At 57.4% G+C, this 26024-nt stretch overlaps 2 protein-coding genes and 1 long non-coding RNA gene across 3 annotated transcripts in view; 1 reads left to right on the top strand and 2 right to left on the bottom strand.

The window, feature by feature from the left end:
- LOC121017501 (kinesin-like protein KIF19) overlaps positions 1-1530 on the bottom strand; it is a 39867-nt gene extending 38337 nt beyond the window's left edge. Inside the window, exon 1 of the mRNA XM_040455734.1 lies at positions 1284-1530. The gene's annotated coding sequence lies outside the window, so the exon portion shown is untranslated. The remainder of the gene's footprint in view (positions 1-1283) is intronic.
- A 2412-nt stretch (positions 1531-3942) lies between these two features.
- Positions 3943-25958, bottom strand: EIF3B (eukaryotic translation initiation factor 3 subunit B). Its single transcript, XM_040455721.1, has 19 exons — positions 25472-25958; positions 21293-21485; positions 19235-19354; positions 18920-18977; positions 18642-18770; positions 18217-18374; positions 15503-15634; positions 15352-15418; positions 14926-14972; positions 13780-13990; positions 12444-12516; positions 11453-11575; positions 9936-10014; positions 9100-9238; positions 7242-7367; positions 6588-6665; positions 6188-6296; positions 5820-5936; positions 3943-5203 (listed from the first exon to the last, which is right to left on the bottom strand). The coding sequence occupies exons 1-18, from the start codon at positions 25884-25886 to the stop codon at positions 5833-5835; spliced, it is 2361 nt and encodes a 786-aa protein (XP_040311655.1). The 5' UTR covers positions 25887-25958; the 3' UTR covers positions 3943-5203; positions 5820-5832.
- LOC121017499 (uncharacterized) lies at positions 9936-19216 on the top strand. The gene is made up of 3 exons (XR_005784781.1): positions 9936-10035; positions 17327-17331; positions 19206-19216. It is a non-coding gene; the product is annotated as an uncharacterized LOC121017499 (long non-coding RNA).
- Positions 25959-26024: the final 66 nt, after the last annotated feature.

Below are 26024 nucleotides of genomic sequence, written 5' to 3'. Positions count from 1 at the left end.
GAGGGCAGCTGAGTGGGCGCAGGGTCTCCTGCTGGGGAGATGGCAATGTTTGGACACTGCCAGTGCCCTAAAGGCCGCTGACTTGCTCACATTAAAACGGTGAATTTTGGGAGCGCCTGGGTGGCTCAGTCAGTTGAGCGTCCGACCCAGTTTTGTCTCAGGTCACGATCTCACGGTTTGTGAGTTTGAGCCACGTGTTGGGCTCTGCACTGACTGCAGAGCCTGCTTGGGATTCTCCTCCTCTGTCTCTGCCCCTCCCCTGTTCTACCTCTCTCTCTCAAAATAAATAAACAAACTAAAAAAATAATTAATAGCGAATTTTATGTTTTATGAACTCCGCTTTCATTTTTTAAAAAGCAAGTTATGTCTTGTACAGAGTAGAGTGAGGCGGCCTTGGGAGAGGCCCCAGGTGGGCTCTGGCACACCCTGGAGTGGAAGGATAGACCAGACAGGATGTGGGGGGAAGGCAGGGCGGGTGCCCGGGGGGGGGGGGTGGATGTCAAAGCACCCTGTCACCCGCGGGCACACAGCCCCACTTCTGCTGCACAGACCGACGTGCTCACAATGTTCAGAAGGGCCTAGGCCCTGGGAAAAGTGATGTTCGAACTCATTGAAGCCACTTCCCTTCTCCTGACACACACTCCCCACACCAAACCCTTCCCCATGATCCAGAAGTCCCCCTAAAGTCACCCAGTCCCCAAAGCCCAGGAAGTGGGAGAAGTTCTCCCCACGAGGATTACGGCATCCTGAACTAGGAATCGATGGGCGACCCCCCCCCCCCACGGAGCTGCCCTGGGCCAGGGTGGGCAGGGGCCACTGTGCAGGTGTGGGTCGGTCACCTCCCAGCTGTGTGGCCAGCAAACAAGAGGCTGCATTCTGACCTCCGTTATCAGGTAGGGCGGGAGTCACCCTGGACAACGGAGGCACTCCCTGGGAGGAGGTCCGTCAGTCCCCAGATGGGCTGCCACCAAGGTTTGGGCACTAGCGACACTCTCCTGAGAGCTGTTACAGATTCCAGAATACTCCCTCCCTCCCCTGTCCGTGTTAATCAGTACCGTGCACGGGGCAGTCTCCAATCCACAACCCCCCCCCCCAGAGGTGCCTGGCTGGTCACCTGCCCCTGGGTGACTGAGGCCCAGCCCGCATCCTGACCCCCCAGTGCGCTCGTGGTGTGAATTCAGCTGAGTCAACGCTGTTTCCCTATCACCACCACATACAGTCTTCAACCCTGGGCCAAAACCTTTCCTGCAAATCTCTGCTTCCCCCAATTTAACGACCCTCACCTCGATTTACTGCTTAGCGATCTACGGACTCAGCACCAATTCACCGCGGCCTCCGCCCAGAGCACCCAAAGTGTTTGTGCAGCCCACACGCTCTGTCCATTTCTTCTTCCCGTGGCGTCCGCCGGGGCTCCCCTCCGCCCTGCCGCGTCAGCACCAGGCACCCCCATCTGGCAGGCTCCCCGCCCTGGGTCCTTCGCCTCTGAAGTGCTAACACACTCCCGGGCACTCCAGTCAACCCCTCGTTACAGCTGCCTTTCTAACAACAGATGGAAAAATCCAATTCATCTGACAGAATTTGTCTTGCCCCCCCCACTTGGCATTTATTCAGGCATTTCTAAACCGCACTGAGAGCTCATCTTGTGAGCAGTTTCTGAGGAGTAGGGGTCCCGGCCCCACCGTACCACGGTCACCTGGGGCCCTTTTCCAGCAAAGGGCCTAGACCCTGACCTGGTCCTGCCAGACCGGCTCTGGCCCCCCCAGCCCTTGGCGATCACGCCTCCGCCAGGCCCTGCCCCCCTGGTCTGGGCAGCCACACCCACCCCTGCCACAGGGCCTGAGCCACCCTCCCCTCTGCCTGGATCGCCCCCTCCCGGAGACCACCGACCTCCCCCACCTCCTCTAGCTGCCGCTCAAGGCCTTAGCCCTTCCGTGACCACCTTTGCTGTTTGATCCTCTGTAACACCGAACGCCCCTGAAGCTACACCTTTATCCCTTCACCGTTCGCCCCCACCCTGGGCCAGAAAAGTCCTCGGGTCTCTCTCGGGTCCGCCCCGGTGTCTGCAGCAGTGTCCGGTATTAATGTTCGCTAGGTGTCACGACCCTATGGACACACGCCCTGTGCCCCCACAGCCTCACCTGGTCTCCCACTTTGTGGGCGATGACGGTGGCCCCTTCCTCCAGTTCTGTGTCACTGAGCGGGCGGATCCGAAGCGCCACCTGAGGTCAGGACACCATGGCGGCTGCTTTCCGGGGGCCCCACCGAGGCTGCTCCCGATTCTCCAGGGACCCCCAGCCCAAACTCTTGCCTTGCCCCCCCCCCCCCCCCACTTCACGAGGGGGTCTCCCTATAACCAGCCGATGGGTGTGTCCCGGGCCTCGGCTCATCCACCGTCAGGTGGGCTCAAGTTCCAAGTAACCCAGCAGACGGGTCTGGCCAGCCCTCGCAGGACCTGGAGCTCCTCGGGGAGGAGATCACAGGGCAGGGGGTGAAGAGGGACAGACAGGGGAGCAGAGGCAGGGCCCTGGACGGGGACCCGCAGCCACAACACCTGACCTGTGCCAAGTGGGCACCTGTACCAAGGGGCAGAGGGCCAGGAGGCAGCCTTGGGGACATGGGGCCGTAGGCCTGTCAGGAACACGACGGGGGATGCTCACCACGAGTGGCTGGTCCCTGGGCTCCATCTGTCTCAAGGCCGGGCTGCCCCGGGCTGGGGAAGGGCCGGTGGCTGTGGGGCCGGACGGCGTGACGTGCTCCGTGCTCTCCTGGCGACCTGTCTGCACAGCAGGCCCCCCCCCCCCAGCCTGCCCCACCTTGGTGACATCAGCAGGCCCCAGGAGCCCAGCCAGTCCTTAACTGTCGGCACACGTGGGACCGCACACGTGGCTCGGGAGGCCCCAAGGAGCTGCGTGGCCCAGGCCCTGGTGGATGCAGGCCAGCTGCACGCTGGGCACGCAGGGTCTATGCCCTCACCTGATGCCATGGCAACCCCAGGGTTCCTAGTTGCCTGCCTGAGCCACACAAAGCTTGGCCTTGGAGCATTTCCACTGAAAGGGGACAAACACCACTAGCTAACGCTCAACACAATCAATCTTAACTATGAACGCTTTTCCCCAGATGCCGTTTCCAGATTCTGACTGGGATGTGGTTTTTAGCAGCCAGTCCCACTCTGCACCACACCCAGGGCCAGACTGACTTTCACCTTTGGGTGTCTGCACACAACCTTACCCTGCAGCCTCCAGGTTAGTCGGTGCATGGTGGCCCAACGCAGGGCGCCCTTGCCAAGTCGACGACCAGAAGCAGGGCGAACGAGCTGTTCTCACAGAGAGGCCAGATCCACGAAGTTCAAATGTGAGAAACACAACTCTGAGACAGCTACAGCACTCAAAGGCCCACAGAGGGCAGCCCACAGCAGCAGCAGGGGTTGGGCCTGAAGTCGAATGAGTCCCTCGAGGTCACCAGGGCTGTCCTGGCCTGCCCAGCCCAGGGGCCACGACCAACCGCAAGTGTGCCGGTGCAGCTGGCGAGGGCAGGGTCGTGTGGGGCCTGCGGAGTTCTCCTCGGCATCTGGGTCAGTACTGAGCTCGAGGTCAACCTCACCCCATGAACAAGGCAAGGGGACAGCGGAGAGAGCCGCCCATCTAACGCCCACGTCCCCCTCTTCCACGAAGGCTCCAGCCTGTGACCACAGGAACCGCCGAAAAGCCCGTCCGATTTCAACGCGAGGATACACGCCCTCCCATCCTGCCTGCCTCTGGAAACAGGACGAGGACAGAAGGCCGGTGCGGGCGGCTGGGGCCAGCGCCCACCCTGATGCCCCAGCCAAAGAAGCCAGAGCGAGGGGGACGCCCCGCCCCCACAGGAAGGATCAGGAACACTCTCTCCCTGGGGCTGGCCCTGGGAAACCCACTTCCAGAGCACGAGAGAGAGAAACAAACCAGGTGTTTCAGAAATTCTTTTATTAACAAATCACATAAAACAATTACAACTACCGAGTCGGAAACAGTCGAAAGTAAATTTTTTGAAAGCTGTTAAAAATCTGTGAACATGATCAAAACATGAGCCTTTTCCTTCTTACCGTCATCAAATTAAAAAGCCAGGTCTCTGCACGCTGAGGCTTAAAGGGTGTGAGAGCCAGTAAGAAGCACTGGACACCGTGTGTGGACGGACATGACCGGGGACTGGGGAGAGCGCCCAGTGCCGCCTCGCAGTCGGGGGCGTGGGGTTGGCGGCAGGCGGCCCCAGCCCCCGAGCTGCTTCTGCCCCACGGACGACAGCTTCTCCTCCAATCCCAATGTGTCAAGTTCATGGGCACCACGGCCGTGAAAGCGCAGCGAGCCCGTTCTGTGCGTTTTGACCCAGGCTCTCGGCTCCCAGAGACACAAAGAGGAGGCGCGGTGGAGTCTGACAAGGCACCAATGGGTAGTGGACGTTGCAAATCAACAGGGGCTGAAATTACGTGGATTTGCTCACTCCCTTCTCAGGAGAGAAATCAAGTTAAATAGTCAAAGACGACCACGTGACGGCGGCTAAAGTGACAACTCTCACGAACAACTTAACTTGTAGGACTCCAAGGAAGTCTAGAAAAGTCTTTCTCACCAGGTCAGACAAGTGTGGAAAACAAAAAAAATGCTGCAAGAACGGTTTTTCTGCACCGATCAGACCGATGCTTTAGTTTGCAGAGCTCAGCTGAGAAAACACAACCAAATCGGGAGGTGGGAGGGCCACCACCACAGGGGGAGGGGGCACAGGAACCAAGTTCGAGGCCGGTGTCTACGTTAAAGAGAGGAGAAAGACAGCTTTTTCATACAGGTTTGTTTTTATTTCCACGCTCAGCCTGTTGAGAACCTAGCACAACCTGAATGGCGCGGCTCCCCTGTTTCCACGACACAGCCACGCTGGCCCCCCACCACGGGACAGGACGAGTTCTCGGAGGGGGACGGCTGGGCGCGCCCCTGCCGCGCACGAGTCTGAGTAACAAACACTGGTGGCATGACTTTAAAAACCCCAAACGAGAGAAAAGGAAAGGGGTGCCTTGAAACCTCCCCCATGGTGGGGACCGGGGACTGAAGGCACAGCGACGTGTGGGCATGGGAGAATCCGGGCGCACAGTGTGGAGCGAGACAAAGCACAGGTAAAACGCAGGCATCGTGCGCACTTTCTGCAGAAGGACGACCTCATTCCAGCACGAGCCCCGGGGACGCTGCAAGAAGGATCAGGTGTTTACTCTCTGCCCTGCATCGCGATGACGAGACGGACATTAGCAAGGGCTTCTGCGGAAGGTGCGCCCCGACGGCAGGCACAGGGCGTACGATCTCAGAAGACGGAAGGGACCCGAGGCTCTCCCGCCTGATGCCAGAGATGACCAGGAGCAGGAGCCCCGGAAGGGAGGGAGAGAGCCCCGTCCGCTGGCCGCCCCGCACACAACGCTGCCCTCGCTCGCCTGCCGAGGAAGCCCGCCTGTGCTCCGGAGGCTCCCATCTCAGACCCACAGGCCTGTCTCTGCTGGGCACGCCGAGGCCTTTTCCCGGCACGCTGCGGCTGGCCTCCCTCCTCTTCCCCAGCCCCGCCTCTCACCCACGACCACAGCCCACGTGAGGGGCACGTTCCCTAAATCCGGGGCTCAAGGTCCCGCCGTGTTCAGAACAGAGCCCCACCTCGGACAGCCAGGGTGTGCACTTGACCCTTACAGGTTCCATGAAAAGGGCCCGCCGACCCTGAGAACGTGAACCTGGCTCTTTTCTCAGCGAAGGGACAGCACAACACAAGAGACGGGCCCGCGTCTGGGTGTGGCTCGTCCCCGTCTGAAGAGGTCTTACCACGCTGCTCAGGTCACTCCGGATTGCCCAGGGGGATGATCTCCTCGGTGACGAAGAACTCGATGGTCTCCTCCTCCCAGTCTTCCACGTTGCTGTCCAGCTCGTCCGTGTCCACGCCTGCGGGGAGGGGAGGGAAGTGACGTGGCGTGCAGACAGCCCACTCGGGGAGGGTGGGGACACGTGGGCATGTGCCCACGTGCGCCCACTCCAGCCTCCTCCACACAGGACAGTGCACGTTAACCTGTGGCCGTAGCAAACTGGGTTCTTTGACAAAAACACCTGACGCTTAACTGGAAAGCCCACACAAGAGGGAGAAAAATGTTTCAACAGTCCTGTCCTAACAAAACACATCTCCAGCTAACGGTTACCTCCTCGCAACTCCAAACGTTCATTTTTCTGCTCCATGTAGAGCTCCTGGGCCATTTTCCGGTATTTTCGGAAATCTTCCATCATGGTGCGTCTTCTCTCCACTAGTTCCTGTGTGCGGAAGTGGGAAGGTCACGGGGCTGACGGCCCCCTCGCCACAACGAGGACTGAGGTCGGCAGTCACCACCACCAACCAACCCCCACCCCCGCCCCAGGACAAGAACGGAGGGCACACCCTCCTCCTTCCCCTCACACACACCTGGAAGGCCAGTCTGTGCACGTGGGCAGCGGACAAGCACCTCCCTGTCCCCCCTCCTCCCAGGGCCTGACACTGTCCCTTCCATGTCAGAGAGGGACAGTGGCCGCCTGTGGCACTTCCCACAGTCCTAAGACCAAGCTAACCTTTGAGGCTTTGGATTGGCTCAGACGATCCTTCTGTTCAAAGATCTTGGAGTATTTCTTCAGATCCTTTTTAATTTGCTGAGACAAAAACAAACACAAGCCAGTCAGGATTTAAACATTCGAGGGGCACCTGGGTGGCTCAGTCGGTTAAGCGTCTGACTTCGGCTCAGGTCACGATCTCCTAGTTTGTGAGCTCAAGCCCCGCGTCGGGCTCTGTGCTGGCAGCTCGGAGCCTGGAACCTGCTTCGGATTCTGTGTCTCCCTCTCTCTCTGCCCTCCCCCTCTCACGCTCTTCCTTTCTCAGGGCCTCTCGAATGTTTAAATCCTGACTGGCTTGTGTTTGTTTTTGTCTCAACAAATTAAAAAGGCCCTGCTCAGGGCCCCCCTCAATCCTGCCAGCGCGGTTCACCAGCCCCCAGCACCCGCTCATCCCCTCCAGCTCACGCCAACGTCCACGGAGGGCACGGATGCGGCAGGAACGGCCCGAAAACCCACATTCACAACACTGAAACTATTCCCACTGGCTTCCCAGTGTTCCCACCGCTCTTCCAAAGGCACCCGAAAACGTCATGCTCCCATTCCCCCCTCGTTACCGCCCCAGCAGCAGTGATGGAAAAGAGGCTTCCACGTTTCCTTGACCCCGGGGCCCCAGACCTTGATCTGGTCCTGGCTCAGGAGCGTGGGGGGCCGAGGTCTCCACAGCAGCTGGCAGAAACGGTCCTTGTTGTTCTTCTGCAGAAGACGTCCTTGGAAAGTCCACAGCCAGTAAGCGTTGTCCACCTGCATGGGGGCAGAGGGCAAAGCGCTGCTCGCCACCCCGTCACAGCGAGACGCGGGGGCCCCTCACAGGGCCACCCAAGTCAAGCGCTCCTCCGACGGCTGTTTAAGAGCCAACGACCGACGGTGTGGTATCTGGGAGACAGCAGTGAATCAAAGATCTCTGCTTCTCGGGAGCTCACGCAGCAGGGGAACACCGTCAACAAACACGACAGAATGCTACCCGTGTCACAGAGCATGGCGCGGAGTACCTACGAAGGGCGTCACGGAGCACTGGCTCCGTTGCTGATCCGCAATGGAGAACTCATACCAGAACGTACACTGACAAAGTCACTAAACACACTGTTCGGCTCGGCTGACATCTTTTCCGCGGCACTACCTTCTGGATGAAGGAAGCGGGACCTCAAGCTACATGCTGGCGTGAGCTGGTCCCAGACCAGCATTTTGGGAGCGCGTTGGGATCTAACGGAGGGGCCCACGGCCTAAAAGATTTTTTAACGAGGCCCAAGGTGGGCCTCACGGAGACGGTGCTCAAATTTAGACACACGGCTCAATCACCGCGAAGTGAGTACAGAGCTTGTCCTTAAGACAGCATGGTGACGTTTGCTGAGTCTGGGCTCCCAGAACGTTGTTCTTTTGTTAAACGGAATCGCCCGGATACGACCTCCTAGGCCGTGGACTCGCAGGAGCTGGTTCAACTCTCAGAACCTCCGTTGATAAAAAACAGTAACAGAGCAGACGCTCGGCAGAGGCCCCCACCCCCTGCAGCTCAGGAGCACTGAGCCTGGAGCACTGAGCCTGGAGCACTGCCACGGACACTCCGGCATGCAGACACCACGCGGAACGTGCACCACACACAGGCTCGCACATCCACGGAGCACGGCGTTTCTCCAGTCCTTCAGGCTACCGACGTTCGAGACTAAGAAACGGGCTCCTTCACACGTGCTTTCGTGTCCTCTCGGGGAGTCCCAGACCTCAAACCCTAGCCTCAGCAGCCTTTTCCCTGGTAGCTCCTGCTCAGACGGCAAACCGGGACAGAACAGGGACCACACGCCAGGGAACAGGCCCCTGCCCACACAACCCTCCACTCTCGGGAGAGGAAATGAACTTGCGACCAGCCCCCGAGATGGATTCGAGCCCGTGAGCGCACTGTGGAGACAGTGCAGGGTGGGACGGGTGCTGCCCGCGGAGGAGGCCCGCTCCAGGCAGGGAGGAGCAAATGAGCCGCCTGGGAGGAGCCAGCCCAGTGCGTGCATGCTCCTAGGGGAGCGGGGGAGCAGGCAGAGGCCGCCTCACCGAGGGCCCGGTGGGCTGGGCAGACAGGGCTCCTCTGAACCACAAGCTTCTTGAGCGTGGAAAAATCGTGCTGGGAAACTGTGTGCGCAGTACGGCACGTCCTCCCTCCACCTCCAAGCCACAGGACAGCGTGGCTCTGAACTGCGGGGCAAACCACCCAACCCGATTCCCACTGGGAGAAGCTCCCCGGCTACTGCGCCAGAGGAAGGCGGCCTAGGCTCAGGCCGCAGTGAGTGTAAGACGTCTGACTTGGGGAAGAAATCCAGGAACGCCGGGCGACTCACGCACGGCAAGGCCGGCTGCTCGGGCGCTCTGCTGGCGAGGGTTTTGGGGCAGTGGCAGCAAAGAGCAACTGAAGAATCACCGCAGGGCGACCCCGAGGAAACCCGGGAGGGGAGGAGGGTCTCATGCTGCGCGCGGGCTACCCGGGGCCCCGTACCTTATGGCTCCACCAGGACACAGAGGTGACCACGTAGCGCCCGGTAGGGTCCCACTCCACATCGGACGCCATGTAGTGCTCCGCGATGTTCATGACCGTACAATCCGAAGTGTCGACGAAGGCCAAGGCGCCGTTCATACTGGGGAGACAGAGCACACGGTCAGTCCACACAGGCCGTCATGGCGCCTCGCTCCTTGCAGACTCCAGGGCAGGACACAGGAGAGCCCCGGGCATCCCCTACCGCTGCCTGGCTGCTGAGGAGAACTAATCCAGGAGCCACGGCCCAAGGGTGTCGTGAACAAAGACAGGGGAAGTGCACACGGCACCTCGTACGCCTGCCAGGACTGCTTTCAGAGAAGACAGAGGCCAAAGCCCCCAAAACACCTCCAATGAAGTCAGAACACTGAACAACCGGAGCCTATTCTGCTCATGCGCTCCCACGGCTGCCGGACGGCCAAGGACGGGGGGCGGGGGGACGCCACCCGCCCCTCGGTCACCCTGGACGGAGGCAGGCTCCGAGCTCACACAGCCCTCCCGCCAGAGGAGGGGGTTTACACCAGGCTCGCTGCCCTGCCACCAAGACGGCTCACCTAACCGCGAGGAAATGACAACACTCGCACGTCCTCCAGGCGCACCCGGAACACACTTGCAGGACCGGTTCTGCCCGACCTGGGGTACACCCGAGTCTGAGCAAGACAGGATGGTCCTTTCGTGCAGGACACGTGCCCCATCACGCTAAAGGGACCACTGTGATGGTTCCGAACCCGGAGCTTGACCCGTGAGGCCCACAAGCGTGGCTCAGGACACGCAGAAGGCAGCAGACAGTAGGAACCCACCTCCTTAGGCCAGCCAACACGACAAACTGTCCCTGGGGGCTCCAGAAGATGGTATTTGCCTGCTGCTTATCAAACATTTCTGAAAGCAAAGAGAGCGGCTGTTAGAAGTCTGTAAAGGGGCGGGTGATGGGTTCACGCGGCCTCAGTGGGCGGACATCCACATGTGCTCCCCACGCCTGGTTCCTCCCGGAGAAAACATTTTGGAAAACCCATCGTCTGGGTACGTTTTTAAGTTATGACCTACGGTTCAAACACAAAAGGAAAAAGGAGATACCTTGAAGCTACGATACGATTTGTAGTAACATCTCATGTTTGGAGCGACCTACTTCCCAGGGAAACTGCACAGAGGACTCACCGTAAAAACTGTCATGGGGTCACGGGGTCTCCACACGAGGGCGAGAAACCCACACCCCCCACCAGACGTGGAGAGACGCATATCACCCAAGAAAGCCCAAGACCCACCCTTCAGGGACTCCAACACCCTCTGAACTCTGTAGTCACAAGTCGTTTGAAAGCTGCTACTTTGCCCAACACCCTGAGGCTCACATCCCACGAGGGGCCGGCAGAGCCCCTGGAGAGAGACCGTTAAGGCTCAGGCTGCACGCTAGGGTCTCTTCCCTGGAGGATGCAAAGTGGACCCCCTGGGGCCTGGTCCCGGCCTGCAGGGGATCCAAGGACGGGGGGCCCAGCGGGGACAGGGAGACGTGAGGAGGGTGACACCATCCAAAGGACAGGATTCTCAGACCAAACAAAGGAGGAACAGAAACTGTAAGCTGTCCGTTAACAACCACGCGCGTTAACAGAACACACAAAATTGTCCCAGCATGGACATGCGACCTTCCAAGGTGGGTAACAGGGCGTTCAGGGATGGAAGGCACTTGGACGCTGGCCATTTGCAAACCTACTTCCTAATGAGACAGTGCAGATCTGGGAGCCCATAACGACTCCTACTTCCTCATCTGTGGCAGGGAATTAATGACGCGGTCAGCTTTGCGGCTGCCACCGACCTACCCCAGAACGGTTCTACCACAAACACCACTGAGCTCAGGAGGTAAAAGCTGAGTTCAGCGGAGTTCTCTCAAGACAAGCTCCGCACCTGAACCATCAGATACCGAACCAACCCGCTGTCTTTCCTGTGAGGAAGCTGTGCACGAGGGGCCCTGCTGAGAGAGGCCAGGACCCTGCTTGCCTCGCACACAGGCAGAGCAGAGCATGGTGGGGAGGCGGGGCCCCCAGCCCAGAGACACCAGCTGTGGTTACAAGAGGGAGACCACCTCCACTCAGAAGCCCTCTTGTGAAGGGCCGGGGCTGGGAGAGAGGGCAGGGGCTCCCTCCCAGAGGCCAGGTCTTTGTGGGCTGGAAGCACGTGAGGCCTGAGCCGCAGGGACCCTCTCGGCTGTGGGGCGGCCTAAGCAGCGGTTCCCAGCCAGCCGAACACGCATGTGGAGCGAGGACGGGGCTCTGTCCCCAGTGCATATCCGTCTGTCTGTCCGTCTGCCAAGGGGGAGGCTACTTACTGATAAGTTCAATCTTCCCATTGTTCTTCACGTGGTAGAAGGAAACGGATATCCGAGGAGCCTCCCCGTGCAGCACTGCGAACTTGCTCCCGTTGGGTTCCCAGGCAAAAGCTATGATGGTTTCTAGTGTCAGGAAAAAGAATAAGCCCCTCAGGTCATGTAATAAAGCAACGCTCCCGATCAGGCAACATTCCTGCACAGTCTTTGCTGTTCAACCAGAGAAACACCCCAAATCCTTAAACTCACTAAAAGGACCACCCGCCAGGCCTAAGGACGAGCGTGCGAGCGACTCATGGGAGACTCTGGCCACGTGGGACCGCCACCTCCGTTGATGCCCACCACAGCGGGGCCTGGGCCCGATGCCCAGCACAACCCGTGGACTCCCGCTTGCTGGAGCGCTCACGGGGGGAGGGGGGACTCCACGGCCCCCCAAGGGCTAACAAGGCAGGGTGGTGAGCCTGTACCCACGTTCTCATTCTGTGCTCCCCGCCCCCTTCTCCTCCTGTCCGCAGCAAAACAGAGAACAAAAGTAGAACACCACACACGACCAACGACACAGGCTACGTTTCCCATCTAGAGGCAGAAACGGGGGATCTGAGCGGCTTTCACAGGCCCAGAAAAGAGCCCTAGTCAGCCAACAACTTGCGGCTGCCAGCGGATGACCCTCCTGCTGCTGGGCGCTCAGAGTGTCATGAAAACCCATTCCCGGCACAGCCTCTCAGCGGGAAACCGGCCGGCGTGGATGTGCAGAGCGACCGGGACATACTCTCATGGCAGCCAGAAGTGGGGACCGAGGCCAGAAAGGGCCAAAGGAACCCTAAACGGGCGGGCTCGCAGGCCGACAGCACGTACCAATCAGGGTTGCGAGTACCCTGCTCAGGTAGGGAGCCTGGGGAGCGCCGAGGCCGAGCGGGGGCTGCACGCGAGGGCCAAGGCCGAGCGGGGGCTGCACGCGAGGGCCACTCGCTCACGAAGGAACAACGGAACTTGCCTTTCATTTCCACCACGTCGACAGGCACCTGTTTTTCCCTCATTCGGAAAATTTCAAAATTCGTGACAACGCCCTGTTCAGGAGAAAAAAAGGGGATGAACTCACAGAAACTGAAAACTTGAGAAATGCTTAAGTCAAGAACAAGTCAACCTGGCGACCAACGAAATGTACACAGCTGGGACACACAGACACGTCAAGTGACTAAAAGTGCAACCGTCACGACAGCACCGATGGAAGTGCACGGGCGCGGTCCCTGCAGGGGACAGCCGACTCCCTCTCTGGCCCGCGTTCTGCTTTGGAGAGCTGCCCCAGGGTCACGCCCCTGCAAGGAGAGGGCCTGCATGCACAAGGTCATGCCCCTGCACGGAAAGGGCTCTGCACGGGCAGGAGCGTGTCTGCAGAACTCCCACAGCGCCGATACCCACCAACGGGGCAGGAATGAACTATCTGGAAACAGCGCAATGCCCTGCAGCGTCCCCCTGAGGCACTCCCGCGCAGAGACCCGGGTGCTGATTCCCAACAGCCAAGATGGAAACAAGTGCCCACCACAGATGAAGGCACATAAGGGCAGCCGCGTCCCTTGGCCCTGAGCAGGCGGGAGGCACCGACACCTGCCATGACCCGGATAAGCCTGGACGTGCTCGGTGAGGGCCGCCAGCCACGAAGGCCACATGCTGCAGGACTTCTTTCCCAGCAAGCGTCCCGGGCTGGCGGATCCAGACGGAGAGAAGGCAGAGCGGCGGGTACAGGAGCGCGCCAGAGAGGGCAGTGGTGCCGATGGGTGCGGAGTTCCTTGCCTTTGTGGGTAATAGAAATGCTCTCGAGTTCTGACCGTGGCGACGGCCACATGAGTCAGTGAATGTACCAAAAAGCCACTAACTGTGCGTTTCGAGGGCGAGCGCTACAGTGCAGGGACTCAGTCTCCAGGCTGTTCCGTAAAGAGGAGCAGAAACGCTCCCGTCGGGACGAAGAACTCATAAATGATGCAAATAAAACCAATCGGGGAGCAGAACTGCGCCCAGCACGCTCCTCTTTGTGCTTGAGAAAGAAACGGAGAGGACACACTGGCTTCCCGTCTCCTGAGAAGGCAGGCCGGTGCCCGGAGACAACACTGCATCCCCGTGACCTGTAAACTGTGCCCACAGGTCTCCTGCACCTCAGTGGCAAGGCAACGAGAGCTCTAGTGAGGACACGCCCGCTAACCACTGCCTCTAACTGGCGGGTCTGAGAGTGACCCACGGGCTCGGACAGAGACCGCGTCAGCAGCTTCAGCGGGGCGGGGGGAGGGCCGGCTTGGAGCTGCAAGGCACGGCCTCTGCTCGGGGCGTCCACTCACCTGGGTACCTTTCGGGGTCCTGTCCACTTTAACGCACAAGTAATCTCCGTTTTTTTGCCAATGTAGCTTGCAATCCACCACATTGAAGAGATTCCTGACCCTGATCTCCTGTCTGGTAGGAAGCTGCATCAAGGTCACCCTGGCCGGGATGTCTTTGTCTTCAGGCACCCAAAAAGCTATGATGTTCCCACCGGGAGACCAAGAGAAGTCTCTGCAGAACGAAGAAAGCCGGTGTTGCCCAAGGACCGGCAGGTCGCCGACAGGAAGGAAGCGCGACGGACACGGGCTCACCCTCCAGGGCGGCAGCCCACCCTCCCCGAGAGCTGGTCCCCTGCCACCCGGAGCGTCACTGCACTCGCTGTGCCAGCGGGGAGAGACGCTGGTGAGGCTCCCGGCCGCCACGCGGCAGACGCCCCTGAGCCCCGACCTGGCCCTCGGCCACCACAGCTCGCGGCTGCAGGGCGAGGGGGGAGCTGCGGTCTCCGGACCCCGAGTGACGCCCGAGACTCACTACGGGGCTGAAGGGAAACCCACCCAGAGGGCGCGGGATGACCCCAAAGCGAGAGCACGATGCCCCCCGCCGCGCAGGCACCTCCAGGCCAGGCGCCCACACGATTCGCCAGCTCAGACCCACAGAGTCTACCATTACTGTTTGTTTGCGTAGAATCGATTCCCGGTTTAGTTTTTATCATGAGCCACAGCTGTGCCCGAGAGCGTTCACGTCCCCACACCACGGGTGCTCCTCCGCACACGGGCCGCCCCCAGAACGCGCGCGCGCGCACACACACGTGCCTCCCGGGCAGCTCGCCGAAGGCCATCGAAGCGCTGCATGGACCACAGAGCGCACGGAAACCCTTTCCAGCCCCCTCCAGCCCGTCTCCCTCGAAGACTGCAGCCCGAGGCTCCAGCTCCAAGGCAGGGACAGGACGCCTGGCTAGAGCCAAGCCTGCGCTGCCCCCCCCCCCCCCCCCCCCCGCCACAAGGGTCGCCGGGCATAAGGAGGGAGAGTGGCCACGAGGCCCGCGGGTGATAGCCAAGAGCCTGCCGTCTGCAGACCAAGTCCACGCCGCCTCCTCCCGCTGTGTGAGCGCGCGGGGCCAAAGGGGGGAGCTGGCTAAGCCCCACCTGGTGAGCATGGTCACTTACTTTATACCAGAGATCTTCAAACTCTTCTTGTCCAAAAGACCCATAGACTGTGGAAAAATGAGGGTCACAACGGAGTCAAATCACACTGTGGTCTCCGTGACACGAGCAAATTTTCAGAGAAAGCAAACGAGGTTCTGGAATGAGCCTGGCATAAACCCGGCGGGGGGCACGTAACAAACCGATCCACCGACAGCAGCGAGGCACCCGTCTCCGAGGCCCCTTCTGTTTACTCCCGTCCCAGACTCCTGGCAGCAGCACCAGCAGGGAGACCCCCAGGGACAGGACGGGAAAGGCGCCCCCAGCTCCCCCCCGATTCTGCATAAGGACAGCTGCTCTCCCCGTCCCCCCAACCCGTGACACAGGGAAACAGGCGCCCCCAGCAGCTCCCGACGGAGCAGGGACCGCTGAGGAACCTACGCTACTTACGGGAGTTTCATAGATGCTAAGCGTGTCGAGTGTCATTCTGGCAAAGAATTTACCATCGTGGCTCCACCTGAAAAGAAGGACAGAAGCCCCGGGCTCGGTCAGGAGAAATGGCCACGACGAGGTGGCCGCTGACTACCCCGCATTTACTCACTTAAAAATGGGCCAATGGGCCGAGCTTTCACAGTGGAAGCCCCTCTTCTTCTGCCCGGTCAGGATGTCCCAGATGATGATGGCTTGAGGATCGTCCTGAGTGTCCATCAGGGGGCTGAAAGTCACCAGGTACCTGTAACAGAGCGGACCCGGTTTAGAACCCCCGCCACCGTCCCACCATTCGCCCTGGAGCGCCAGGCTGGGGGCGGATGGGGTGAGCATCCGCTCGGGCCTCCGCTCCAGGTAGCTCGAGGCATGGTGAGACTTCCCGACGATGCAGTCAGGGCTCCTGCCACCAGTACTCGCTCCAAACCCCGGAGCTGACCCCCTCCGGGGCACAAGGCACACAGTCCCTCCTGGACCAGGCCACGCGTTTCCCCACAGAATCAGGACAAGAAAAGACGCAGCAGATCCCAGACCGAAGCCCGCGTGTGCGCTCCGGGAGGGGCGGGGTGCCGTTCCCCGTGCTCCTTGTCGAGGTCTGCCTGGGACGAGGAGGGGACCTCAACAGCCAGCCACGTGTTTCAAAAGCAAGCACACTTCTAACACCACTTCTGCGCCTGGGGCTTCTCACTCACCCAACAGCGGGCTCGTCTACACCCAGGGCACCGCCTCACCCTGCTCACACACAGTGCAAGTATCGAAATAGACTGCTCCCTCACAGGACCCAGGAAAGGCAGAAACACTCGACGAGGAATGACAGCAACAGGCCCCGCCCAGGAGAGCCTCCTGGCGCTCAAGACGCTGACGCCAGGCTGCAGTCACTCCCTACGAGCCATGAGGTTCCCTCTACAGACCCACTCCACACACCTACAAGGCAGTGTGACCGTCACGCTGAACTACGGAAGCTGAACTGAACTGCGGAGTGAACTGCGGAGCACTGAACTGAAAAACACCCCGGAGGGCTGAAGCGTGCACTCGCCGACTCCTGTGTCACGTGTCACGCGCTTTGCGGAGCACCAGAGATACAGCGATGAGTAAGGGACGGTCCAGGTCCGGTCCCCGAGCAGACAGACACGTGTGTCTACACACATAAACCACAAGCGGATACGGGAAGTCTAGAAGGCAGGTGGAACCCACCGCCGGCCGGACCGGGGCGGCTCCTCCGCGTACACGCCACGCGGCGCGCGACCAGGGGTCCCCGCGTGCACCACTGCCACAATACAACGTCAAGTGTTATGTACCAAACAGATGCAAAGCGGTTGTGAATCTTGAGTCCTCCAAGAACACGCTCCGTAAACCTATCTTCCCAGATGTAAGAAACGTCACGTAGAAACTTCCGTTTACAGGAAACACCAAGGTGGAGGGGACCGGTGACGGGACAGCTCAAGCCAGTCATGAGACACATCCACCCGGCCCCATCTTCCTCAGGGGCCACCATCAAAGGACAGCACAGGGAGGGCGTGAGGGCAGGGTAACGGGCCGGGGCGGCAGGAGGGCTGAACACACAGGCCCTGCCCCTGGTTTGAACAACAAGCTGCAAACGACAGCGATGGGGGAGACCAAGGGGGAAACCGCAGTACGTAGGGCAGCAGCAGCAGTTAGGGAAACGTCGGCGCTTCAGGTGGGAGAGAAGAGCCACGATCACCAGGGAAAGACACCTTTATCTGGACTGACGCACTTCCGTACAAACACCAGCATTTCTTCAAAACGCTCAAGATCTCTTTTTTGTTTTTCTAACATTTTATTTTGAGAAAGAGGAAGAGAGAAAGAGAGAGCGCACGCGCACGAGTCAGTGGGAAAGAGGCAGAGAGAGGTGGAGACAGACAATCTCAAGCAGGCTCCACAATGTCAGCGCAGGGCCCGATGCAGGGCTCAAACTCAGGAACTGTGAGATCGGGACCTGAGCTGAAATCCAGAGTCAGACGCTCAAACGACTGAGCCACCCAGGTGCCCCAATAGCGAAAATAAATTTGAAACAGATACAGCAAAGTCATAAATCGTTAAAGCTAGAGAATTAGCACAGGGATGCTATCGAAGTATTCACGTTAGTTTTCCAGGCGTGAGGAAAATCTTCTACCAAAAAAACTCAGAAAGCAAACCAGGTAACACAGAGCCACGTCTCAGGAGCCCTGGGACACCAGGAACCGTCGTGAATCCACAATGCACTCAGACCATGCGGTAAGAAAAGGGGACACCACAGGTAAGGCCCGGGGACAGCCCCGAGCAGGGGCACAAGGCAGGAGAGCGGGGGGCATTCTGGGCAGCAAAGCCCTGGACGGACATGGAGGCCAGGCTGCGGGAGCGGAGCCCGTGAAGCTGCCGGCGCCCCACCTGGTCCCGCAGCCCTCTGCCATCTCCCACATGAGGAAACGCCGTTCATAAGAAAATTCCAGGCACGGTACCCAGCCTTTAAGGCTAGATCCTAAACCGAAGGGACTCAAGTTTTACAAAGAACATTACTGGAAGAAATCGGAACACAGCAGGACTTCACTGAAAGTAGCAGATCAACACTACATTTCCAGAAGGTTGCAGCGCCACTGGGGACACTCAGCTAAGAGAATTCCCTACCCCTAGAAAGGGACACATCAACTCACTCCCAGTGGCTCTGGAGAAAGTCAGGTGTGTCCGCGTGCACAAATGACACAGCGGACACCAGCAAACGCCTCCCAGGAAGTTCCCTGCTGCAACACTTCCGCCAAGTCTGGAATTGCTGCCAAGTACGTTTTACGGTAACCTGTAGCGGCCGGCACAAAGCGAGGGCGCATTGCTTACCTCTCACAAGGCGAGAAGTCAATGAGCTGAACCCCCTGGTGGCTGAATCTCTGGATCTGTTTGAACTTCTCTCCCCCCCAGAGAGCTATGCCTCGCTGGTGGAACGTGGCCAGGTAGGTGCCCTTGGGGGACCAGCGCACGTAGGTCTCTGTCCATCTCTGTGGGAAAAGTCAGGGCCCGTGTTAACACCAGCGCAGAGAGCCGGCACAGAGCCTCCCGCTGCCACGAGGATTTACTCCTCGGACTCTTCACTGAAAAACACGAGACGCCCGCTCACGTCTCGGGGCTCATTCCAAAACCACAAGAGCGGAGGATGTCGTGGCGAGGGGTGATCTCGGAGAAGAGGACGTCCACCCGCTCTGGCCCCTAGCTCCCCGCTAAGGAAACACAGAGGGAGGCCCCGCGGGGTGGCCACGCTTACTTACCGCTCTCTCCTCTATGGAGACAGGGTCCTTCACGTCGTTCCAGAAGATAGAAGTACGGTCCCCACTCTCAAAGATGACACTGTACTGGTCTCTGCACTCTGCCTCCTCGAGCCAGTAACGCAAGTTTCCCTAGAGAAGGAACCCAAGGCAAGGGACAGAACACGTCTCATCGACCGTGATCGGAGCCGGCCCCCGACTAGTGCTCCCGGAGGTGGGACCGACTTGGCCGGGAAGCCACCCCTGCTCTTCCCAATCGCGGGCGGAGTGCACCCAAGTACCAAGTCTTTGAAGGGCTGTTTTTCTGGAATATCCCATTCGTCGCTGATCGTCATATACCTGCAACAGAGGAGCTGCCCTTTAGGAACACGTGGCACAACTACAAGGGGGGAGGGAACAGGGTGGCGACTCCGTGGGCGGCTCTCAACAGCAGGCGGTGTGTGCCCCTGTCCCCCACCACGTGATAGTGGGCGAGGGGTGCTACCGGCCAGGAACATCAGGGGTCGGGACGTGCCCGGAGAACGGAGCTCCCTGAAAGGCTGATGGCACCACCCCAGACCCGCTGAGCCACTCACGCCTGTGGAGCCAGGACTTACTTGTCAAAGTCAGTGAAGAGATTGACCCTGAATGTGTGCTGCTTGTCCAGCTTGTAGCCGTCTGCATTTTTCACGGCGTCCAAGGCATGGGCAGGGGAGGCGTATTCCAGGAACGTGTACCTGAATCAGGACAGAACATCTTGCAGGAGTGCGGCCTGTAAGACCGGGTGGGCCGTGTGCCACTTACGAGCACCCGTCCACCCGCCCAGTAAATGCCGTCAAGGCCAATGCCCCGTCTACCGCCACATCCCCGAGGGTCAAGCTGCCGGCGGTGGTTCCTTAAACGCAAACGAAACCCTAATGGGAGATCCAAAGTCTAACGCCACAATCACAAATCAGAAAACGATGAATCAAAACGTTCACTAGCTTGACTGTGGAAAGGGTTTCACAAATGTACATGTGTCAGAACTTATGACGTGACCCACTTTGAGACTATACAAGTCTATTGTATGTCAACTTTCTCAGTAAAGCAAGGGAAAAATCCAAGAACGGGATTAGTCTGATACAGTATATTAAAAGCAAAATGATAAAGACTTTCAGAGAATGCTTCATTTCAACACCTACAATACAAGCAAGCGGGGGGTCACAAAGGTCATTATTCCACCTAGTTTCTGAAGGAAACAGCGTGAGGAGCATTACCCACTTTCTTAAAAAAACCAATTTCTTTAAAACTATCCAAGCTAGGGGTGCCCGGCTGGCTCTGTCGGCTGAGCATCTGACTTCAGCTCGGGTCATGATCTCCGGTTCGCGTGTTCGAGCCCCTTGTCGGGCTCTGTGCTGACAGCTCGGAGCCTGGAGCTGCTTCGGATTCTGTGTCTCCCTCTCTCTTTGCCCCTCCCCTGCTCATGGTCTGTCACTCTCTTTCTCTCTCTCTCTCAAAAATAAATAAATGTTAAGAAAAATTTTTAAAAAACTACCCAAGATTTAAAAAAATTAAAAAATAAAGTAAAAGTAAAAATAAAACTATCCAAGATAGCTTCAAAACTACCGGAATTAAAAAACACAGTATCTTCACTCTTCACGTTCCTGTCCTGTAAAAGACAATTTGCCTACACTCTCCAAGACCAGTATCATGTGAAATTTTAACAGAGAAGGTCTGACACGAAAGGTTTTCTGACACAGAAAACCTCGTATTGAGTTTGAAAAGCAAACTCCAGGACACATACCATATGCTACCGTTTTTAAAAGATGCACTATTTTAAGCAACAGTTGGGGGGAAAAAAAGCTGCTAATTAAGCAGTGGCACAAGGCTTTCACCTAGACTGTTAGAAGTAACCCCATTTCAGAGACGTTACCACGTGAAAGAAAAAAAAAAAAGCTCATCTTAGAATCAACAGAACACCGCATGTCAAATTGTCCTGAAATCCTGCCAGCCTCCTATCTGTCGGGCCCTTCATCCAGGATGGATCACGTCAATTATCGTTCTGATGGCAGAAGACTTAAATCCCGGATTCTTAAAAAATTTTTTTTTATAAATTTTTAAAAATGTTTTAACTTTGCAGAAAGAGACAGAGCACGAGCAGGGGAGCGGCAGAGACACAGAATCGGAAGCAGGATCCAGGCTCTGAGCTGTCAGCACTGAGCCTGATGTGGGGCTCGAACACACGAATGGCGAGATCATGACCTGAAATGAAGTTGGCCATTTACGCACTGAGAGACCCAGGCACCCCTAATGTTTATTTATTTTGAGAGGGAGGGGGAGGGAGGGGGAGACACAGAGGAGAGAGAATCCCAAGCAGGCTCTGCACTGTGGGGCTCAAACTCATGAAACCGTAAGATCATGACCCGAGCGGAGCTTAAGAGTCAGATGCTTAACCGACTGAGCCACCCAGGTGCCCCGCAAAGCTCCAATTTCTTAAGAATTTAGCAAGCAACCCACAAACATCCAAACTCAAGAACCACGCGGATCTCCTTCTCTCTGTGTAGAGACCCCAGCCGAGAGTGGCTGGGGCAGAACCACCAGGTGAGGCGTGCACCTGTGTGTCCACAGCGACTCCCATACCGCCCGACGACAGCCACAGGGCATCAGGGACCAAGACCGCGGGGAACATCACTCACCCTTTTGTCTTTCCATCCTCCTCTGGATAAAAATCGTTTGTGATTTTCCCAAACTTGGAAAAGATTTTATGGATGACGTTTTTGAGCTTCTCCAGCCGGTCGGGCCCCACCTGAGGAACATTGTCAACCACGATCACCGAGTCAATCCCATCCGCCTCCTGAGGCCGGTCCTTGAGAATGTCCCCCAGCAGTTCTGTATGGGTGGAAGATTGGACCAATGACTTTTTTCTGATGAAGGCAGAACATTAATATGCTAGTTTACCACACTGAACGACTTCCCTATAAAAAAATGAATCCTCTAAATGGTTCCACTGTGAATGAAAGAAATCCTGGCCCTGGGTTAACTCAAAACTTAAACTTGAAAACATTAGGAAGATTTTAACTCTTCATGTTCCCCCTGTCTGATATGTCCATTCATTTCTGGAAATAAAGCAAGATTTTACTTAAATCAACATTTTAAAGACTTGAAGAATGCAGAATGCTAACCAAAGACGGCCTCTCTCTAGGAAAGTGGGGTAGGAAACACCCGCAGTAGCCTTCCCTGACCCACCCCCAACGCGAACCCATTAGCAGGCACTTTCCCCATGTCCAGTTTAAGACAAAACGAACAACTAGCACCCGGTACTCCCTATGTAAAACAGCCGTGTACGCTAGGAGGCTAGAAAACCCACGGGCTCGTGCGAGCAAACAGCAATGCCTCTTACGACTGAGTGTCCCCGACCGCATGAAATACCTCACAGGGCGCTTGGGAGACACCAGCCGTTCAGATCCGTAAATGCTTAGGACTGTGCGTAGCACGCCATAAGCTGTGTGCGTTAACCATTATTTTCTTAACTACACTCAGAAACTGAAAACGTTTCAAGTTCATGTCACCTGCCTTTAAAATTAAGATCACAAAACCCAAACCGTGAGCACTCAAACATGTTAGATTTGCCTCATTTCCCTAAGATGGTCGGCTAGATCACGAGAAAGAGGACAGGTGTAGGAGGACCAGGAAAAAGACGCATTTGAGGAACAGACAGACAGGTGTGGGAGCCATGGGCAAGCAAGCCGGGCAGGAGACAATGCTAGCTGGGCGCTGACCACGGCTGTCCTACCCAAGGCCTGCATCTGGCCTCGACGCCTCTTGACCATGAAGCTCCTGTAGCAATAAAAGGCCTGACCAGCTGCTGGAGGGGAGCACTCAGAGGTCAAACGCAGCATCAGATGACATCTTTGCAACACAAATTCTGCACGAATCCTAAACCCGATTAGTTAGCTGGTCTACAAAGTTACAGTTACCGGCACTGGCTGCACTGGGAGCTAAACCAGATCAAAGCTGCCATCAGAGAGCACGAGATGAAGCTAGAGCGGCAAACCCAGCCCGAAGGAGAGCAGGAGACAGGAGGCAATTTTACGCACCCGAGGAGGAGCCGTGGTTTTCCCATGTGTCTCCCTGGGTCCTGGAACCTAATTATTACTCTGTTTTGAACTCTAATCTTAAGAGTTTCAACATGCCGAAAAAAATACATGTCCAAAAATATCCTTTGCTGCATTTCATTCTCAAAACTTAAGACAAATTTTTCTGCATTCTCGTACTGGAAATTTTCGATAATAAAAAAAAAAAAATTTCAACTTTTTCAAAAAGGAAAAAAGTCCTTTAGTTTCAAAGCAAGCCCCTGTTATAAACAATCTCTAATTTCAACACTTACACGGGTGATATAAAAAGAACTGCCTCTTATTTCCAAAGAGGCAAAAGTTGAGACCAAGAGAAAACAGACGGAAAGAGGCAAGTCAGTCACAGCAGCGGGAGACACCTTCCCTGGAGAGGCCAGAGTCAGCTCCTTGGGTCGCTGTTAAAGCTCTTACCATACAATTAAATATGGCCTGTTTAGCCTGATCTGAATTTACAAGGTTTACAATAAAAAGCTCAGCTTTTATACAAACTGTGGACTCCTTCCCACAATCTTTACGCGTCTAGCTTACAGGAATGTGCCCATACACGGTAAGGAGTAAACACGGCAACTACGCGCTGAAGGGACACCTCTCCTTCACCATCACCAGTGCCCACGCCCACGTCTGGTGACTCTTGCCGTGTGGAGTCCCGATCCGGCTCCAGGAGAAACAGAGACAGGCAAATCTCAAAACTAAATACCAAACATAAAGATAAATGCTATTTAGCGGGCCCAGAAGAAAACACGTGGACTCAAAACTGTCACATACTCGTCTGGCCAAGCAGCAACAGCAGCAGCAGCAGCTGCGCGTCTGAAAGGATGCCGCGCTGGCACAGCCGCTCCTCAGTCAGGAGTCAGGATGGCCCAGCTGGAGCTTCCGGCACCTCCCAGAGGGCTCTTCCAGGAGACCCTGTCCATTTTCACCTTCTGCACCTCATTGACCCCACGGGGCAGCTCTTCTCACTAAGCACAGAACGTCCTTGGACTACTGACCACAACCAGATGGCCTCAAAAAATAAGCTGCTGGTGTGCTCAGTTTTAGTTCCCTAGGACAAGGGGCCTCACAGGCCACTCTGGGGACAGTCTCAGGATCACAAGGGCCCCCAAAGGCCCTCCGGGCAGTCACCTGGCCTGGCTGGCTCGTGCTCACATTAGTCCTGCCACACAACCCAACTCTGGAAATGGTCCACGTGGCAGAAATCCTGCGTGAAATCGACGTGCTCAATGCTTTTTAAGAAATCAACGGTAAACACTCAGGGGCTCGAAATGAGCTTTCGAACCAAAACTTAAACTACAAAATACAACTTGGTGCAATGGAAACAAATGCTAGTCAGGGCAGGAGAGCCTGGCAGGGTCCCGGCAACACTGCCTCCTCGTAAATTGTCAGCAACCTCTCCCACGGCAAGGAGCACATTTCCTCACAGGTAAGGGACTTTCGCTGGGTCAGCAGCCCAAGTGTTCACTGCTGTGGCCTTTCCTCCTGTTCAGGCTAAAAGATCCTTCAAGAGGGGGGCCTGTGTGGCTCAGTCGGTTAAGGGTCTGATGTTGTGCTCAAGTCATGATCTCACATTTCATGGCTTCAAGCCCTGCGCTGGGCTCTGTGCTGACAGCTCACAGCTCGGAGCCTGGAGCCTGCTTCAAATTCTGTGTCTCCTTCTCTCTCTGCCCCCCCCCCCCCCACACTCTGTCTCTCTCCCAAAAGTAAATAAACATTAAAATGTCCCTTAAGAAATAAAGTATGAGAATAACGACAACAGCAGGTAACTCCTTAACGTTAGGTTTAAGTTAAAAGTAAACGGTGCTGTTGGTTCCCTAAGTCGTCGTCTTCGTTTTACTGGAGGTTCTTTGATTCTGACTCAATCTCCGCGTGATGGGACGCGAGATCTCAGAAACAAAACAAAACAAATTAACATGACAACATCTTATTTTCTTGGCGTGCCCTTAGCTACCTCCTCGCTGTTCTTTCCCATTCTACTATAACGGACAGGAATCCACTGACGTGCTCTGAGCTCGGACAGTTCAAACGGCTAAAAACAAAACATAAGCAAATAAGATTAGGCACTACAGAAGTCACTTTAGAAGACAAGCTCTCAGGCAGAAAGCAGAAATACCTGCAAATTGAATCAAGATAAGAAAAAGAGTAGAGCTACAATGAATGACACTACACCCTAAAAATACTATGCGCCAACAGGGCAAGCGTCTGCCTACAGACTCAGAAAAGAGAGAACCAGACAGGAATCTGGCAAAGTCAGCCTTCCAGTCCTATTAAGACTCTCTGAAGGCAGAAGCGTCTGTGGAGCAGGGGCAGAGGAACCCAGCTCTGTCACAACTTGTTCTAACGGACAGCATCCCATCAACCCCAAAAAGCGTCCCCATGAGGTCTGGCTCAGGCCTTTGACAGGTGTGGCTCATCACTCAGGGCACCCAGACCTGCAGAGAGGGAAGTGTCACCCAAGATAGTGCGGCACGTGCACTGCCCTGCTTTGCTGGGCCCCAGATGCCATACACGGCCACGGCTCCAGCTTGCCCACTGTCCATCATCACCACCCTCCAAAATCCAGGTTTTAGTGCAAACGAGCGGCTCCCAAGCGGTCTCCGGTCTCCTGGCCCCCAGCCCCGCCCCGCCCGCTTTATTCTGGGGACAGAACACACGTAAGGAGACCCAAACGCTCCAAGAAACCCTTCCCAAGGCGGGGGACTACAAGTGGAACGCGGGGACGACCCACTGCCTCCCGCGCCGCCTCACCTTCCTCGCTCACATCGTCCACGAAGTCCTCGGGGTCGCTGAAGGAAGGCTCGTCCGCGCCGCCGTCCTCCCCGCCCGCCCCCTCGGACCGGGCCTCGGCCGACGCGTTCCCGGCCTGCTCCACTGGGGCCTCGCCCGAGACCGGGGCCGGCGCAAGGGGCTCCTCAGGAAGCGGCGGGGACGAGCCTGGAGCCGAAGCCTCCCTCTCCTCCCCGTCGGCCGCGGGCTCAGCCGGCACTGCGGGCTGCGGCCCGGTCTCCGCGTCCTCGCCGCCTGCTGCCTCCTGCGCGCCGGGCCCCGCGGGCCGCGACGACTCCTCTCCCGGTGGCGGTGGCTCGGCGGCCGGCTGCTGCTGCCCGGGCTCTGCCCGCTGCTCGGCCGCCTCGGGCGCCGCCACGTTTTCCGCGTCCTGCATGGGCCCGCCGCTGCCGCCTCGCCCGGCCTCGCCGCGCTTCCGACTCTCCCAGGCCGCACTGCGCGGCGCCTGCCGCCGGGCCATGTGCAAGCCGCGGGCCGACCCACGGAGCTCGGGGAGGGGGGTGTCCACGCCCTG

Source organism: Herpailurus yagouaroundi, unplaced genomic scaffold (genome assembly GCF_014898765.1).
Source record: "Herpailurus yagouaroundi ecotype Mexico unplaced genomic scaffold, PumYag 216, whole genome shotgun sequence".
Classification (NCBI taxonomy): domain Eukaryota; kingdom Metazoa; phylum Chordata; class Mammalia; order Carnivora; family Felidae; genus Herpailurus; species Herpailurus yagouaroundi.
Note: the sequence above shows the minus strand (reverse complement) of the source record. Positions and strands in the feature narration are given on the sequence as shown.

What these genes read in the sequence shown, in the direction of transcription:
- EIF3B (XM_040455721.1), bottom strand. Translation starts at nt 25,886, where the DNA reads ATGCAGGACGCGGAAAACGTGGCGGCGCCCGAGGCGGCCGAGCAGCGG. An exon ending in GAGGATGGAAAGACAAAAGG is followed by an intron (nt 19,355 to 21,292) that starts GTGAGTGATGTT and finishes GTCCTGATTCAG; the next exon opens with GTACACGTTCCTGGAATACG. An exon ending in TGAGCCAGGACCAGATCAAG is followed by an intron (nt 6,666 to 7,241) that starts GTCTGGGGCCCC and finishes TTTTTGTCTCAG; the next exon opens with CAAATTAAAAAGGATCTGAA.